Source organism: Gastrolobium bilobum, unplaced genomic scaffold (assembly GCF_033153095.1).
Source record: "Gastrolobium bilobum isolate Gb01-03AN ecotype WA unplaced genomic scaffold, APGP_CSIRO_Gbil_v1 utg11686, whole genome shotgun sequence".
In the NCBI taxonomy this organism is placed as follows: domain Eukaryota; kingdom Viridiplantae; phylum Streptophyta; class Magnoliopsida; order Fabales; family Fabaceae; genus Gastrolobium; species Gastrolobium bilobum.
In genome coordinates, this window is record NW_026897523.1 from 204,709 (window position 1) to 221,174 (window position 16,466).

At 32.4% G+C, this 16,466-nt stretch overlaps 2 protein-coding genes and 1 non-coding gene across 5 annotated transcripts; all 3 read left to right on the forward strand.

The window, feature by feature from the left end:
• The first annotated feature begins 2,997 nt into the window (after positions 1-2,997).
• LOC133307653 (serine/threonine-protein kinase PBS1-like) lies at positions 2,998-8,342 on the forward strand. 3 transcript variants are annotated; one of them, XM_061508203.1, is made up of 5 exons: positions 2,998-3,319; positions 3,596-3,798; positions 4,120-4,309; positions 6,816-7,207; positions 7,312-8,342. In XM_061508203.1, the coding sequence occupies exons 1-5, from the start codon at positions 3,181-3,183 to the stop codon at positions 7,786-7,788; spliced, it is 1,401 nt and encodes a 466-aa protein (XP_061364187.1). In that variant the 5' UTR covers positions 2,998-3,180; the 3' UTR covers positions 7,789-8,342. The 3 variants fall into 3 exon arrangements, with proteins under 3 accessions (XP_061364187.1, XP_061364188.1, XP_061364186.1); XM_061508204.1 differs by having other exon boundaries at positions 3,599-3,798; XM_061508202.1 differs by having other exon boundaries at positions 3,593-3,798; positions 7,312-8,341.
• Positions 8,343-13,047: 4,705 nt separating this feature from the next.
• On the forward strand, positions 13,048-13,119 carry TRNAQ-UUG (transfer RNA glutamine (anticodon UUG)). Its single transcript has one exon. It is a non-coding gene; the product is annotated as a tRNA-Gln (tRNA).
• A 572-nt stretch (positions 13,120-13,691) lies between these two features.
• On the forward strand, positions 13,692-15,590 carry LOC133307650 (delta(3,5)-Delta(2,4)-dienoyl-CoA isomerase, peroxisomal). The gene is made up of 2 exons (XM_061508195.1): positions 13,692-14,405; positions 15,132-15,590. Exons 1-2 carry the CDS (start codon positions 13,784-13,786, stop codon positions 15,320-15,322), a joined length of 813 nt encoding a protein of 270 aa, XP_061364179.1. The 5' UTR covers positions 13,692-13,783; the 3' UTR covers positions 15,323-15,590.
• Positions 15,591-16,466: the final 876 nt, after the last annotated feature.

Consider the following 16,466-nt stretch of genomic DNA (forward strand, 5'->3'; position numbering starts at 1 on the left):
CTTTTGTTTGTGAGTTTAAAAAGATAAGGGGATGTATTAAAAAAAAAAAAAAAAGATGAGGGGAAGAAATTGGAGATTTTTACTAAACTTTTCAAAACTCTCATTCTTCCTAAAATTAAAGTTCTTCCAATTTGGGGGGTTTGAGGGGGGAAATATTTAAATTTACTTATTTACCCTTAGCATTAAAATGTGAAAACTACGTAAATGTGAATCATTTTTAAATGTGAAGCTATTAAAAAAGTCTTTAATACCGACATAATTTATAGACGGAAAAAATTTCATCGAAAATAATGACAAAATATTTGACAAAAATCATATTACGACGAAAATAGAGACGAAATTTTTTTTCGTCAAAACTAGAGATGGAACAAGATTTTGTCATAATCACCGATATAAATTTTTGAGGGAAAAAAAATTCAGTCAAATTTATTGATTGAATCTAAATTTCGTCGAAACTTTTGACAGAAACATTTTCGTCAAACTTTCCAACGAAAAATAATTTTGACGAAACATATTTCCATAAAAAAAATTTGACAGGAAATAATTTCGTCAAATTTTTTTACGAAAAATATTTTCGTCAAATTTTTCGACAAAAAATAATCCCATCAAAACTTTCAATGAGATGCATTTATAGCGAAAATTTTGACAAAAAATATTTACGTAAATTTTTTTGATGAAAATAAATATAAAGTATTAAATATGGAGAATTATAACCATATAAAGATGGAAATAAATATAACCGTTAGATTAACATAATCGATCTAACGGTGAAATTGATTGGTAATAACATTAGTAGTAACACTAGTTGTTGTTACAATATCCTTTCCCTACTTTAATTACTAAAAAAATTATTAATTTTTTTATGCATGTGATATTCATGAGTTTAACCTAACCTTAAAAAAATAACGATCCAACTCATCTGGCAGCTCTTATGAGTGGGTTGAGTTGAATTAATTTTGATAACCTATGAGTATACTTCAAATCCATTTCAACTTAAATCATAATTATCATTAATTTGAATTATTAAATAAAGAAAGTAGTAGACGTTTTATATGTTTTCAAAATATTAAATACATTTACTTTTTATTAAATAATTCCAAATTTTCTAAACTAATTATTATAATAACCTTCTACTTTTTCGTTTAATATTTTTTATAAGCACTAAGAGAAATATTTAAAAATAATAATAACATTGTTCTCTTTTAGTTAATATTTATTTATGAAGCATTATAATGATTATTACAATGATGATAAGGATATAGCATTACTCTTTTGTTATTTGTGTCTACGTCTTGATAAAGAATTTTGGTATATTCATTCCTCCATATTATCTCTTTTAATAAATTTTTTAATACTTAATAAAAAATATTAAATACATATTTTTAATAATTAAGAATGTTAGTATAAAGAATTAAACAGAGTTTGGAAGGTGTGGTGTCACGCAGAGACCGTGATCGTGTGAGCAAACTTTTAGTATATTCGGTGTATCAAACATAGTGTACCCTTTTATTAAAACAGGTAAAAAGAAATTAACTTTAATCCTTGTTTTTTTTTTTTTTGGGTATCGTATCCTTGTTTTTATTTATATTCTCCTTTATGTCACTTTGAACTTTTTCCATTTATTAAACTTGGTAAACTCGTAATATTAAAAAATTTCCATTTCCAAGTAAACTCAAAGGCCCTTGCAATAAGTCTTAAGTGTATCCTTCCTTCGTGTCTAAAGGGGTGTTTTGGATTAAAATTTTAAAAGATTTTTTTGAGATAAAAAAATCTTATAAATTTTAAAAAACTACTTAGAATTGGAGAGGTTTTAAAGATTTTTTTAAAAAATTGTTTTTACATTCAAGATTTCATAAGATTGAATTTTAAAATATTTTAATAAAATTTATAAAATTTGAAAGAACAATATGGATTTATAAGATTTTAAAAAACCATATGAATTTTTAACAAACATTCGAAATTACAGTAGTCAATAAAAGAAATAACAAAGAAATGTAATAATGTCATTTAATATCAGAGTTGTGCACATATGATTATAAGACCCAATTTTTTTTATTTATTAAAATAATTATAAATTTGCATATAGAACCTAAAGTTCATGATAAAATTTAATTTGAATTTTTTTGTAATTGATCTTGAAAATCTTAGGGTTTTTGTTTTACGTGATGAGAGTTTTTTAACTATATTTCATATGCATGTTTTCATTGAGTATTCTAAGAAAATTTCGAATATGAATTCTGAGTTTTTAGTTATCTATTAACACAAAAATTGTTTGAAATCGCTTCATATAGCGAAGGAATTTCGTTCATGAATGTATTGTTACAAAATATATGTTCATATTATGAAAGTTTCAATCTTTCTTTAAATTGATATTGTTTATTGATGTAAAACAAAAATTGATTTAAGAATTGCGACCCATAACTTGAAAAATCATGTTTTAAACTTCCAAAAGCTTTAAAAAATCTGCTGTTTTTGTGATGGATTATTAGAATCTTGTTGTTTTTGGGTTATTTCGTGATGAAAATCGCTCAAAAAATATTATTTTCCAACTTTGACGAAGCTCCCATGTCGAAACCCGACTTCGAGCGGGTCAACCCATCAAAAAAAAAAAGAAGAAGACAGTATAATAGAGAAACCTGAGTTAAGGTGAAATTGTGAAAGAGACATTTAATTATATTTCTTATTAAAAGTCTCATAAAATTCACACTAATAGAAGTCATATTCTTTGAATACCACAAAATTAAATATCTACCAATTTATATAAACTCTCAAATTATCTTTTAAAATTCTAATCAAATATCACCTAAATATATTTTTTTCAATTTTTAAAAATCCATTAAAATAATTTTTTTTAAAAAATAATTCATTAAAATCGTTTGAAATCTAAATTAAATTCATCATCCTTTTAAGTGTGATAAGTCAAAGGTGTAAGTTAATCACTTGTAATTGTAAGTTGTAAGCAGCAGAGGAAGCTCATCTGTTTTATTTTGTTTTATATATTATTTAGCTGTTATGCCATCCTACCCAGCCAATTACAAGAGCCTTCTTCTTCTTTTTTAATATATCGAATAATCGTAGAATCTCTTTTTGTTTTAGGTAGGAATTGGAAGACGAGCCAGCCCTTGATTGAGTCTGAGTCTGCGTCTGAATTTGTTTGACCAGGGAGCCAAAAATATTCGAATGGGGTGTTTTTCGTGTTTCGATTCGAGGGAGGATGAGAAGCTGAATCCTAATCCTCAGCATGAGAGCCATCATCATCATCATCTTGATCATCATCATAAGCTCCCCTCCAATATTTCCAGATTTCCCTCTGTCTCTGGTTAGTTATTTTCCAATCAACTCAACTCAACTCGTTGATCTGATCTGATATTCTGATTTAGATAGATGCTAGGATAGCTTCCAATTCAAACCATGAATGAAATGAAAATGAATTGCCCTTACCCTTTTCTCTTGTCATCCATCAATCAAGGTTTTTCACCCCGTATGATACGAACGAATATGAAATCAGATCCCATATGATATCTCAGTTGAACATAGGTTAATGATCAGATCAATTCAATTCGATTCAGTTAATTAACATTTCGAATTGCAGGAGAAGACAAGCTACGCTCAACAACTAATGGAGACTCCAAAAGGGAATTGCCTGCTCTCAAGGACGGACCCGCTGTCCAAATTGCCGCTCAAACTTTTACTTTCCGTGAACTTGCAGCCGCAACCAAAAACTTCAAGCCCCAATCCTTTATAGGGGAAGGTGGCTTTGGAAGGGTCTACAAGGGACGCCTCGAAACCACCGGTCAGGTAATTCCATTTTCAACTCATTTAATCAACATCAAATCCTGATTCCTCTCTTGTTTTCACTCTTCAATTTCAACCAAAGAACATGGTCTTTTTTATTCAAATTCTTCTTCTTTTACATATGTATGTATGTATACATATTCAAGGTTTCGACCAATCCGGGATTCAATCAGGGTAAATCGCACTAAAGAAGTGGTGTGGGAATAAAAGCACTCTTTTTTTAATAAAACAAGATAAACATTAATCTCCTCATCTCAGAGTTATTGGTTGGTTGAGGCCTCTGGTTACTAGTGTGTCCTGAAATTTGTTTATTTACCCGTGTAGGTTGTTGCTGTTAAACAGTTAGACAGAAACGGTCTTCAGGGTAATCGGGAATTCCTTGTGGAGGTTCTCATGCTCAGTCTTCTGCACCACCCTAACCTTGTGAATCTTATTGGATACTGTGCGGATGGGGACCAACGCCTTCTAGTTTATGAATTTATGCCATTGGGATCATTGGAAGACCACCTTCACGGTATAGTTGTGTTGTACCCCTCTCCTCATTTCCGTGACTAGAATTTCTTTGTTTTAGTTGAGTATTTTCTCAGCTATTAAGTCATTGGAAATTAGTATTCTCTTTCACAAATATCCTGAACATCAAGACTAGCAGCTAATACATTAAAATAAAAAAATTAAAGTCTCATCAGTAACTCTGCAGTCTTATACAGTACTAGTACAGGGGAGGATAACATTAGAAATAATCTGAAGTTTATAATTTCTTAGCAAAGACTTAAGGTCAGGTATTACATAATCTAACACCACTGATGAAAGTATGAAATAGTTTAAGTTACTTCTATGTGTTTTGCAATACAGAAAAATAAATATAATTGAATGCTCTGATGCAAATAGCTGTTCTGAAATTAAATCCTATAGCAGTTAGTGTATTCTAGGACATACTTGACTTTCTCTTGTAGAATCTCATTTCTTGTTAGTGAGTGGGCTGTTCTCTACAGTGCATGTTGTTTGTTTTTCTTACATATCTATTCCACAGAATTGTCTCGAACTCATTACAACCACCAAAAGGATTTTGGTGGTTTTAACAGTTCCACATATTTTTGTCTTGAACTCAATATGGTGACATAATTATCTGTGGATTTTTTTCCCATATATGGGAACACTCATGCTTATTATTTTATGCGCTTTTAGTCATTATTTTCCAAACTTTGCCTCTCTAATGTATATGATTGTAGCTGTTAAGAGTTCTTGATTTTGCCACTTCATTATTGTCAAATTTTCTTCTCATCTTGTTAAATACTTCTATTCCCATAATTCATCCTTAGCATCTAAATTATAACTCATGTTTTTTCCCATAAAATTTTTGGCTTACTCATATAGAAACTATAAAATTCTGGCCAAGAACATGTCATGATCATGACTTGAGATTGCAGCTTGCTCAAAAAATTATCTGCACCATTGATCCGGATAATATCATGTAGTTTTCCTCATAAATTTGTGCTTAATAGTATCAGCACCAATTAAGAAGAAGAAATGGAATTGAAATTTGCTTTATGCCTTTATCAAACTTGGTACTGGTTGCTTTTCTTGTTTCATATTTTGTTGCTCTCTCTCTTTCTCTCCCCCCTGACTTTTCCACCAGGTTGTATATATCACAGAGAAGCATTACGGTTAAACTTTCGGGTTGGAGCCAGGCTTTTTGATAGAGAAAGTTAAATATCTGCTCGGCTTGAATAAAAGTAGGAGAGCCTTAAGCTCCTTCCATAATTCCATATAAAAATAAAAACAAATTTTAAATTAAATAAAAGTTAAACAAAAATAGAGGATCTTTTTAAAGGAAAAAATGTTTGTCCTTTTAAAAGACATAGAATTGTGTCATTTTAGTCAAAACTAATGTGTTTTATGGTGAGAGAAACGGTTACACAATAAAAATCATGGTGGGAGACAATGAGAGGTTATTGATAATTTTTTTAATTTAAATATTAAATAAAACACAGTAGTTTTAACTAAAATAACACAATTTTTATGTCCTTTAAAAGGACAAATATTTTTCCTATTTTTTAAATTATGAGTTAAACCTAGAGCGTGTTAAACCTGTCAAAATTACGAGATAAGGGGTTTTCATATTGAAAAGTGAGATAAATTCATATTTTAATACAAATTAAAAAATTATGATAGTATATATTAAGGCAACCTCTGGCTCGCGTGATTAATATATTTTTTCAAAGCCCAAGTTTTAGCCTTCTTATTTGCCAATTAATTTACTGGAAACGTATGCAGGATGTGAATAAAATTTGTAATGAAGTGCATTGACGATGTAGGATCAGGAACCTAAACATTAATTTAATTTCTTGGTTGAAAGTAGATAAAATAGAGGTAATTATTATGTTTTCATTGAAGAGTTTAAATTTTAAGGTATGAGTTTGAATGTAGGGAATAATATCTTTGCAAAAATGTTAAGGATGAGGTTAAATACAAGGATTTCTCTCACCCCTATAGTTTTAAGTCGGAGTTTCATTGGGGGAGTGGTTTTATAGAGTAGCAGACTTAGCATCTGATCACTAATGAATCTTCCACAACGATTTATCAAGGAATTATGGAGCAATGCATCTTGAACTCATTCAGGGCTCCATGTTAGCTCCTTCAAGAGAGACCTAGAGAGAGGAATAAAGTTGTCATATTGGAAAGTGTTTTTATCGAGGATCATGCATATATATGCTATGTAGTGAGAGAAATCTAAAAGATTTTTCTGAAAATGCCTAATCAACTTAGGGTACGGGCTAGCCTTCCTTGTTAATTTCAAAGGACAGAAAAGGACTGCCATATATATGATAACCATTGTATTGCCTTCTTGAGGTGTTTCCATTTTGCATTGTTATCAGATTTGTCTTCTGATGACCGAGGATCCTCTCCAAACTTTGGGAAGAGTGGGGAATAAATGCCATGTCTGTTACATTACTGCAAACATGATGCAGTTATCATGATAACAACTGATGTTTAATCATTGTTTATTGACTCGTGTGCAGATCTTCCCCCTGATAAGGAGCCATTAGATTGGAACACTAGGATGAAAATAGCTGCTGGTGCCGCAAAAGGATTGGAATACCTACATGACCAGGCAAATCCTCCAGTCATTTATAGGGACTTCAAGTCATCGAATATATTACTTGATGAAGGTTATCATCCAAAGCTTTCTGACTTTGGTCTTGCGAAGCTTGGTCCTGTTGGTGACAAATCACACGTTTCCACCCGTGTCATGGGAACTTATGGTTACTGTGCTCCTGAGTATGCTATGACTGGACAACTGACTGTGAAATCTGACGTATATAGTTTTGGGGTAGTATTCTTGGAGCTGATTACTGGCCGTAAGGCCATTGACAGCACCCAGCCTCATGGAGAACAAAACCTTGTCACATGGGTAGTCCTCTAATCTTTTCTTGTCATTTTAAGTTAGTTTGGCATGCATCAACTTATGCGTCCATAACAATGGAGTGGTAATGGTGGTTTTCTATATTTGAGTAGGCACGTCCGCTGTTCAATGACCGCAGGAAGTTTCCAAAGTTAGCAGATCCGCAGCTGCAGGGACGGTATCCCATGCGTGGTCTTTACCAAGCTCTAGCTGTGGCATCAATGTGTATTCAAGAACAGGCAGCAGCACGTCCTCTGATTGGGGATGTGGTAACGGCCCTCTCTTATCTGGCCAACCAGGCATATGACCCTAACAATGCTGGGCATGGTTACAGGGGAGCTGGTGATGATAAAAGGAACAGAGATGATAAAGGTGGAAGAATATTGAAAAATGATGAAGGTGGAGGATCTGGACGCAGATGGGATTTGGAAGGATCTGAGAAAGATGACTCCCCGCGTGAAACTGCAAGGATGTTAAACAGGGATCTTGATAGAGAACGTGCCGTGGCTGAAGCCAAGATGTGGGGAGAGAACTGGAGAGAAAAAAGACGACAAAGTGTGCAGGGCAGTTTTGATGGTTCTAACACCTAGTTTCTAATTGTGCAAATCCCAGCACCGTCTTCTGTATCTTGGTTGCGGCCATGCAATGCAGGTTTGAAATTTTTGGGAGCTCATCTTTCGGAGAGCTGGTCTAGGACAAGTCTGGTTAGCCATTTTGGACATTGACCGGGTTCTTATTTTTATCTGTCTAGCGGCCATTCCTTGCAGTGGCTGCAACGAAACATAATGAACCTGGTACCAAAATCTTTTTTAACTCAGCCTTTTATGAACTTTGATTTCCTTTATGGATTTTCATTCACCTCGTGGGCATGAGCATAATATTGGAGTTGGAGAGTGTATATTATTTGCTAGAGCTAGAAGTGCTATCTGTTAATGTTATAAGACTGACATTTTCCGAAAATGTTGCAGTAAAAACATACGAGGATAAAATACTTGTTCCAACTGGTTTTAGGTTTCGTTTGAGCTAAAATGGGAGATTCCAAGATACTTTGAAATGTCTCTATGGTAAGCTATGGAGTTAGCAATAAACTTTTATATAACCAGCATGCAGTTGTATTTAATGAAGTGTTCTACTACGATCGAAAATTCGTTAAAATTTGAATAACAGTAGTATTCTTTTGTGTAATCCTTAATTTTATCCTCTAAAAGTAGTCTGTCACTACTCTAATCTTTCAAAGATTTTTGTCATTAATATAGATCTTTGAGTGATTAGTTTAATAAAAAAAAATTCATAAACTAATGCGATGACACACTAATTTTTTTAAGACCAAATCTAAGCTCTTATTCATTTTCATCTATCTACTTATGACAAGCATTATTTAAGTCATTTATAAGGTGTTATTATTTTGTCTTATTTGTGGAAAGCATGCAACCCAACTTGAAATTTTGGTTGTCCGTAAAATTCACGCCGGATCTGTGGACTCGTTTCTGAGTTTATGTTACGGCAAAACTATTTATACGGCTGCGGCAAAAATAATTTGTTTGCTATAGATATAGAAAAGGTAGAATATGATGTTGGATCTTGATATAAAAAAATTTAAAAAAATAAAATAAGTGGGTTTCATTTTTTTTTTTTTGTCTGAGGCGAACACTATTTTTCTTTCGTTGTTATAGAAAAGCGGGACCCAACATATACCATTGGAAGGCGTTTGATAGAGAAGAAATTTTTTTTTATTAGGGAAATATAATTACTAGGAATATGGTGAAAAAATAAGTTTGGTAGGAAAGTTAAAAAAAAGTTGTTTGGTTGGTCAAAATATTATCAGAAAAATTGGATTAAATTTTCTGAATGTATGTTTGGTTGATGATAAAATATTGATGGAAAAATAGATTGAAATGACAAAAATAACCCTTATAGTTTTTTGTAAAATTTGGTGCCACCAGTCAAATTTTCCATTTTAAACTTTTATGAAAATGGTATTTGAGATAACTACCATTTCGCATAAAGTATTGAAGTTTACCAATTTTTCCTTTTCGTTATTTGCATTTTTCTATGCTTTCAAAATGAAATATGTGCGTACAGAATTTGTATAGAACCAGAAAACATCAAAATAGGCTGTTATTAAAGAGTGAAAGAGAGGAACAATAAGAAAGAGAGTTACAACTGTAAATGAGAGAGCTTTACAAGACGGACATATGTACATGATGGAGGGTCATTTTTGTCAAGATATTAGAGTTCAACTTTTCACTTCTTTATTTATCACAAAATACCACATGTAAAGTGGTATTTTGAAATAGTGATTTTCATCACATTTTCCACACAACTAACTTTCCTATGCATCTTATTTTACTAGGGAAATTTTTGAAAAACTTATACCAAACATGGTAATACTTGATACCCACTTACACTTCTCCATCAATCCCAAAATAAATCTCTTACCAAACACCCCCTTGAATTTGTCTGATCTTTCATAAAAATTGGGGCAGCAACGTAGAATAACTTCTCTAGGTGAGACTTGTGTTGTTGTCTGAGGTCACGGTCCCTCCGAAATTTAGAAGTTTAAATACATTAAAAAGTAATCATTTTTATTTTTATGAAATAGAGTTTTGGATATATATATATATATATATATATAGGCTTATCGTTTCTCAAGTTGTTGGAGATAACTTAATCTCCGGTTACTAAATCATAACCGTACAAAGATGGATCAATGGTGATAAAGGAAGAGAGAGAAAAGGAGAATCATAACCATTCAAAGGTAAATCAATTAATATAAGGAAATAAATAAATAAAACGACGTAGTTTTGGGGTGCCGGAGATAAATTTATCACAAGCTGCTTTGAGAAATATTTTTCCTATATATATATATATGGGGAGAGATCTTTTGACTCTAGAGTAAGACTTACAACTCTTACTCCTCATCTCAACCGTTGATTTTCGTCCATCTAACGGTTATCTATAACAATTAACTATTTATTTATTTCAAATAAATAATAACCGTTAGATGGACAGAAATCAACGGTTGAGATGAGGAGTAAGAGTTGTAAGTCTTACTCTAGAGTCAAAAGATCCCTATCATATATATATATATATATATATATATATATATATATATATATATATATATATATATATATATATATATATATATATAGGGGTAATGTTTTTCTCCTTTCACATGACATAAGCAATTTTTCTACAGACATATAAAAATGGGCTCATCAATTCTTTTACATTTCTTTTATTTTAAAAGTAGTGGCCCACACAATTGATTGTCTCTATGACATGACCTAAGAATTTTTCTACAACATAATATTTGTTTTATATATATATATATATGGATTTATTATTCTTATGTCACATGATAAATAATTTATCTCCTACACACACAAATTCAAGATGAGTTTCAGTTTGCTTTTTTTCTCTCTCCCCATAAAAGTAGACCCTACTTGCATAAATGAGTCTGTAGGAAATAATAGTTATCTCCTACTGCATGAAAAAACTATTATCCATATATATATATATATATATATATATATATATATATATATATATATATATATAGGGGAATGATATTGTGACAACCAAGTTGTGTTACTACCAAGTGACTACCAATCAATCTCACTGTTAGATCGATTATGTTGATCCAACAGTTTTATTTATTTCCATCTTTGTATGGTCATGATTCCCCATATTTAAAGTGAAAGCATTAAATATGAGAAATCATAACCATACAAAGGTGAAAACAAATATAAAGTATTAAATTTGGGGAATCATGACCATACAAAAATGGAAATAAATATAACCGTTGGATCAATATAATCGATCTAACAGTAAGATTGATGGGTAGTCACTTGGTAGTAACACAACTTGGTTGTCACAATATCCTTCCCCATACATACATACATATATATATATATATATACATACATACATACATACATACATATATGTATGTATGTATGTATATATATATATATGTATGTATGTATGTATGTATGTATATATATATATATATATATATATATACATACATACATACATACATACATATATGTATGTATGTATGTATATATATATATATGTATGTATGTATGTATGTATATATATATATATATATATATATATATATATATATATATATATATATACATACATACATACATACATACATACATATATATATATATACATACATACATACATATATGTATGTATGCATGTATGTATATATATATATATATATATATATATATATATATATATATATATATATATATATATATATATATATGAGATTATCGTTTCTCAAGTTGCTGGACGTCCAGTTAGGAATCATAATCATATATGGGTGGGAAAAAGTATTAAATATGAAAAATAAATGAGAATCAACGATCAGGATTACTAGCTGGACGTCCAGCAACTTGAGAAATAATTTCACCACACACACACACACATATATATATAGGGTTTAATATGTGTCATTTAAAAGGACACAAGTTATGTCCTTCTAGTGACTTTCACAAAGTATGACCGGTCATACTTTGTGTAAATCTGAAAAGTTGCTTTTTTTCAATATACACGCAAGCGATGTAACTGGGGAGAGAGAAAAAAAAGCAATTTTTTGATTTACACAGTATGAATGTGTAAATCACTTTTGTGTCCTTTAAAATGATACTTCTTTTTCCTATATATATAGGGCTTTGCATTTCTCATTTGACATGAGATTAGAAAAATTCCTACACACATAATTCAAATCGGTCGCACCATAAACAAAAGATAAAAAATGAAAAAAATATTGCACGCGAAACGATCTCTCACTAACATGAGAAAACAATTCTCCTATTAAAAGAGAAAGTATTTTCCCATATATATAGAAAAACTAGTTGTTTGCATCTAACGGCTCAAATATTTAATAAATCGGATCTGGTTGATATAAATAGGATCAATAATCAAGATTAAGAGCATAACTTACACGGATATAAAATAATCTTAACCCACACACACACACACACACACACACACATATATATATATATAAGGAAAAATATTTCTCCGGCAACTTGAGATAAGTTTATCTCCGGTCACCCCAAAACCACGTCGTTTTATTTATTTATTTTCTTATACTAATTGATTCACCTTTGAATGGTTATGATTCCCTTTTCCTCTCTCTTCCTTTATTACCGTTGATCCATCTTTGTACGGTAATGATTTAATAGTCGGAGATAAAATTATACCAAGCAACTTGAGAAACGGTAAGTCCATATATATATATTAGATTCTCCCAAAACTCTTACTTTAATTTCTCCCTGTCTCTAGGTCCTATAGTAAAATGAAAATTATTCTCCTAAATTTGTCCATTATGCTATGAAAACGTAAATTAGACTAATGATACAACATTTTTTAAATAGTATACTAAGGGTAGAATATTTTTGTTTTTGTTATAAGAATATTTTTTCTGTCATATTTATATAAAAATAAATGTATCTTATTATAAAAGAATAAAGAAAGAAAGGTAGTGGGATTCATCTATTTTTCTGAAAGTATAACAGAAAAAATATTTGTCCAAACAAAAACATTTTTCCATATATTAACGTATTAGATGAAACTATGCACGAGAAAAAACACAAACTCTCTCCAATTCATAATTTTTGTGTTTTGTTTAAGAAAATTACAACCATGTCATTGGGTGGAAAAAATTGTTACAGAACATCAACAAGTCTGTGTGGGATAGGAGATATTTATTGTATAATATAAATAAGATTTGATTTACCAAAGGAGAGCGCCTTGATAGTTTTGGGCATTGTTAAAAAGGTTGAACTATACATTTTCCACGAAACAAAGCGGACGGTTCTATGGTGTAGTGGTTAGCACTCTGGACTTTGAATCCAGCGACCTGGGTTCGACTCCCGGTAGGACCTATGTGTTTTTTGGATTTATTTCATTTTGGCGTCCTTGGTTTGATTTGTCAGAATATTCATTTGTTAAAATTAATTTTTTATTTAAAATTTAAATTAAAAAAACCGATTACCAAAAAAAAATTAAAATTAAAATTAAAAAGAAAAACCATTCATTTATTCCTATGATTTTGATTGTATGTTTTTTTTATAAATAAATCATAGGAAGAGTAATCATTTTGACACACTTGTCAAAAAAATTTACCAGACTGTCACGCCAACAGTAAATTTTGTCAAAATGCCACGTGCTGCTTGACACGTGTCATTTTTGCTGACTGTGCAGCCTGACATGGCATATTTCGCTACACTGACGAATTACTTGCAAACATATTTCGCTACACAGTGTAGCGAGATATGCCGCGTGATATTTTGATAAAATTTACTGTTGACACGACAGTTTGGTAAACGTTTTGGCGAAACATGACAAAATGGTTACTGTTTCTAAATCACAGGTATTCTGTATCGCAAACAGATATTCTTATCTATACTTTGATCAGTTCCTATAAGCAAACTGAGTTAGTTAACAATTGCTCACTTAAATAGGACACAATTCAACGTGGACACCGAACCCTATATTAAATGTGTGTATTTATTTGGCTGCAGATAGGGCCAGAAGTGCAAAAGGGCAATGGAAGAGAAATACAAAACCCTGGAAATTGTGGAAAAGACCCCAAAATCCGGTGTGTTTTATCTTAACTTGAATCGTCCCTCACAACGCAACGCTCTTTCCCGTGATTTCTTCTCCGAGTTCCCCAAGGCCCTCAATGCTCTCGATCACAACCCCGACGTCAACGTCATCGTCTTATCCGGTGCTGGCAACCACTTCTGCTCCGGCATCGACCTCTCCCTCTTGGAAACTATCAGTGCCAATTCAAACTCCGGCGAGATTCTCCGGCGGCAGATCCTCTGGATGCAGGATTCCGTGACGGCCCTGGAACGGTGTCGGAAACCCGTGATTGCTAGTATACATGGAGCATGCATCGGTGGTGGAATTGATATCGTTACGGCCTGTGACATAAGGTTCTGTACTGAGGACGCATTTTTTTCGGTGAAAGAGGTGGATTTGGCCCTGGCGGCTGATCTGGGAACTCTTCAGAGGTTGCCCCGTATTGTGGGCTTCGGCAACGCAATGGAGTTGGCTTTGACGGCTCGCAGGTTCTCCGGTTTGGAGGCTAAGGAGTTGGGTCTGGTTTCTCGCACTCTCCATTCCAAACATGACCTGGATTTGGCCGTCAGGGATGTCGCTCACGGTTAATACTCCCTACACTCCCACTCCCTCTTTAATTCATTCCTTTGCACTTTCTTTACAATAGATTCCCACTACACTCTTCAATTTGCATCAAGTTTTAGCATGCTATTTATTGCCTTTATTACTCTTATCGTATGAAGAAAAGGAAAAGTGCTTTCATTCTGAAAAGTAAAAAAGTGAATAGTACAATACTCAGAAGTAAAGAGCTCCCCTATATATGCTGACAAACTCACATGGTTAAGCTAACAAACTAACCACTTCTAACTTACTAAAACTTACAATTTGTTATGATAAAACAGAAAACTAGTAACAAAGAACTGACTATAGTAAGTTAGTAACAGAGAACTAACTATAATAAATTGATTACAAAGAATAAATATATTCCATAGCAATTACTGTCTATGTAAATGCAAAGATCAGGATTTCCAGTATTGCTCCACACATGTTTTTCTTTTTCTTTTTTCCAATTCATTTTAGTCACAATCAGAGCTATACTTATTTGCACACTTGTGACATTTTGACCGACTCACCAAAATTTTAACTAATTCTTTTTTATATATGCATATACCACATGCCCGAATGCATCTTCCTTCTTTCTATCATTGTGGATTAATTATCTATAAGATGTGTGGCCCGGTTTCCTTCCTTTGCCATTTCTTCTTCGTCCGATCGATTATTTTACATCAACTAGTTGTTATTCTGAATGAATGATTTTTACACTTGACAGCAATTGCTACCAAGTCCCCCCTTGCAGTTATTGGGACAAAAACAGTGTTGCTTAAAAGTAGGGACTTAACTGTGGATCAGGGGTTGGATTATGTTGCAACCTTGAATTCTGCCAGATTGTTATCCAATGACTTAACCGAAGCAGTTAAGGCACAAATACAGAAACGGAAGCCAGTTTTTTCCAAGCTCTGACTATATTATATTAGAGTGGGATGCCTTGTGTTGTTACAAAACTTTTGGAATACAGCTATTGAAGACTATTATCGTTACTGTTATTTCCATTATTGTTCATGTCGATAAATAAAAATCATGAGATAATGATATAATGTATGACAGAGGTATCTATTGGTGATCATTAATCTATTCCCACTGTCTTATTGTATGCATTTTTTATACATAGTTCGTACCATTTCTCACCAATTCTCCTCCTGGTGAAGACGTGAAAGATAGAATACCACCGGAGAAATATAGTTGTGCTGACTCCCCCCTCCCATATGTAAGGTATCACTTTCACTGTAACTCATTCTGAATGGTCTAAACGAGTCTACTGTAGATTTAATTTGTGAGGATGAAGTTTTTGTAATTATTATTACTGTCACCGCTGCCTGTACTTCGTTCGTGAAGGCTTTCTTACGAACAAAATTTTCTTAGGTACAACAGATGTACCCACTTGATTACATTTTTTTTTTCTAAAAGTAGAAATTTTTTTCCTCTTTCCAGTTTTCAACTTATATTTCCATTTAAGCTCCAAGACTTTTCTTTTTTTAGGCAGAATGTATACCTACATCAGTTGCATTCAAAATTTGTTCCGAACGAACACCGGCTTTAGCACTCTTCTTTGCGAAGCCATTATCGAACATCCCTCACCATCTTTGCCCTTATTATGCCTTGTAACCGTGATGCAATGTCAGAGAGAGAGATAAAAAACGTAACAAGAAAAGAGAAACTTTATTATTCAATATATGCAACTACAGAATACAAGCATTCCTTTTATATCTACCTTATTACATTCAATTATCTTATAACTAAGGCTAACTACTTTTACATGCAACCAACTTCTAACTTCCTCTCCTAAACTTTCGGAATTGACTTCTCAGACGTAATCCTTCTGCCAAATAGGTAACTTGGGTTGGCACCCAGTAACTGGTCAAGTTAACCTTCTTTCTTCAGTATCTGTTCTTTGTACTGCATCACTACTCCCCCCAATCACAGGGACCTTGTCCTCAAGGTCAAAGTGAGGGTACGCACGATGAAAATCATGCTCAAACTCCCACGAAGCCTCCTCAGCAGCTGAATGTGACCACTGGACTAATAACTGTGTTTGGCGACGACGTTG

What these genes read in the sequence shown, in the direction of transcription:
- LOC133307653 (XM_061508202.1), top strand. Translation starts at nt 3,181, where the DNA reads ATGGGGTGTTTTTCGTGTTTCGATTCGAGGGAGGATGAGAAGCTGAAT. An exon ending in ATTGGAAGACCACCTTCACG is followed by an intron (nt 4,310 to 6,815) that starts GTATAGTTGTGT and finishes ACTCGTGTGCAG; the next exon opens with ATCTTCCCCCTGATAAGGAG. An exon ending in AACAAAACCTTGTCACATGG is followed by an intron (nt 7,208 to 7,311) that starts GTAGTCCTCTAA and finishes ATATTTGAGTAG; the next exon opens with GCACGTCCGCTGTTCAATGA.
- LOC133307650 (XM_061508195.1), top strand. Translation starts at nt 13,784, where the DNA reads ATGGAAGAGAAATACAAAACCCTGGAAATTGTGGAAAAGACCCCAAAA. An exon ending in CGTCAGGGATGTCGCTCACG is followed by an intron (nt 14,406 to 15,131) that starts GTTAATACTCCC and finishes TACACTTGACAG; the next exon opens with CAATTGCTACCAAGTCCCCC.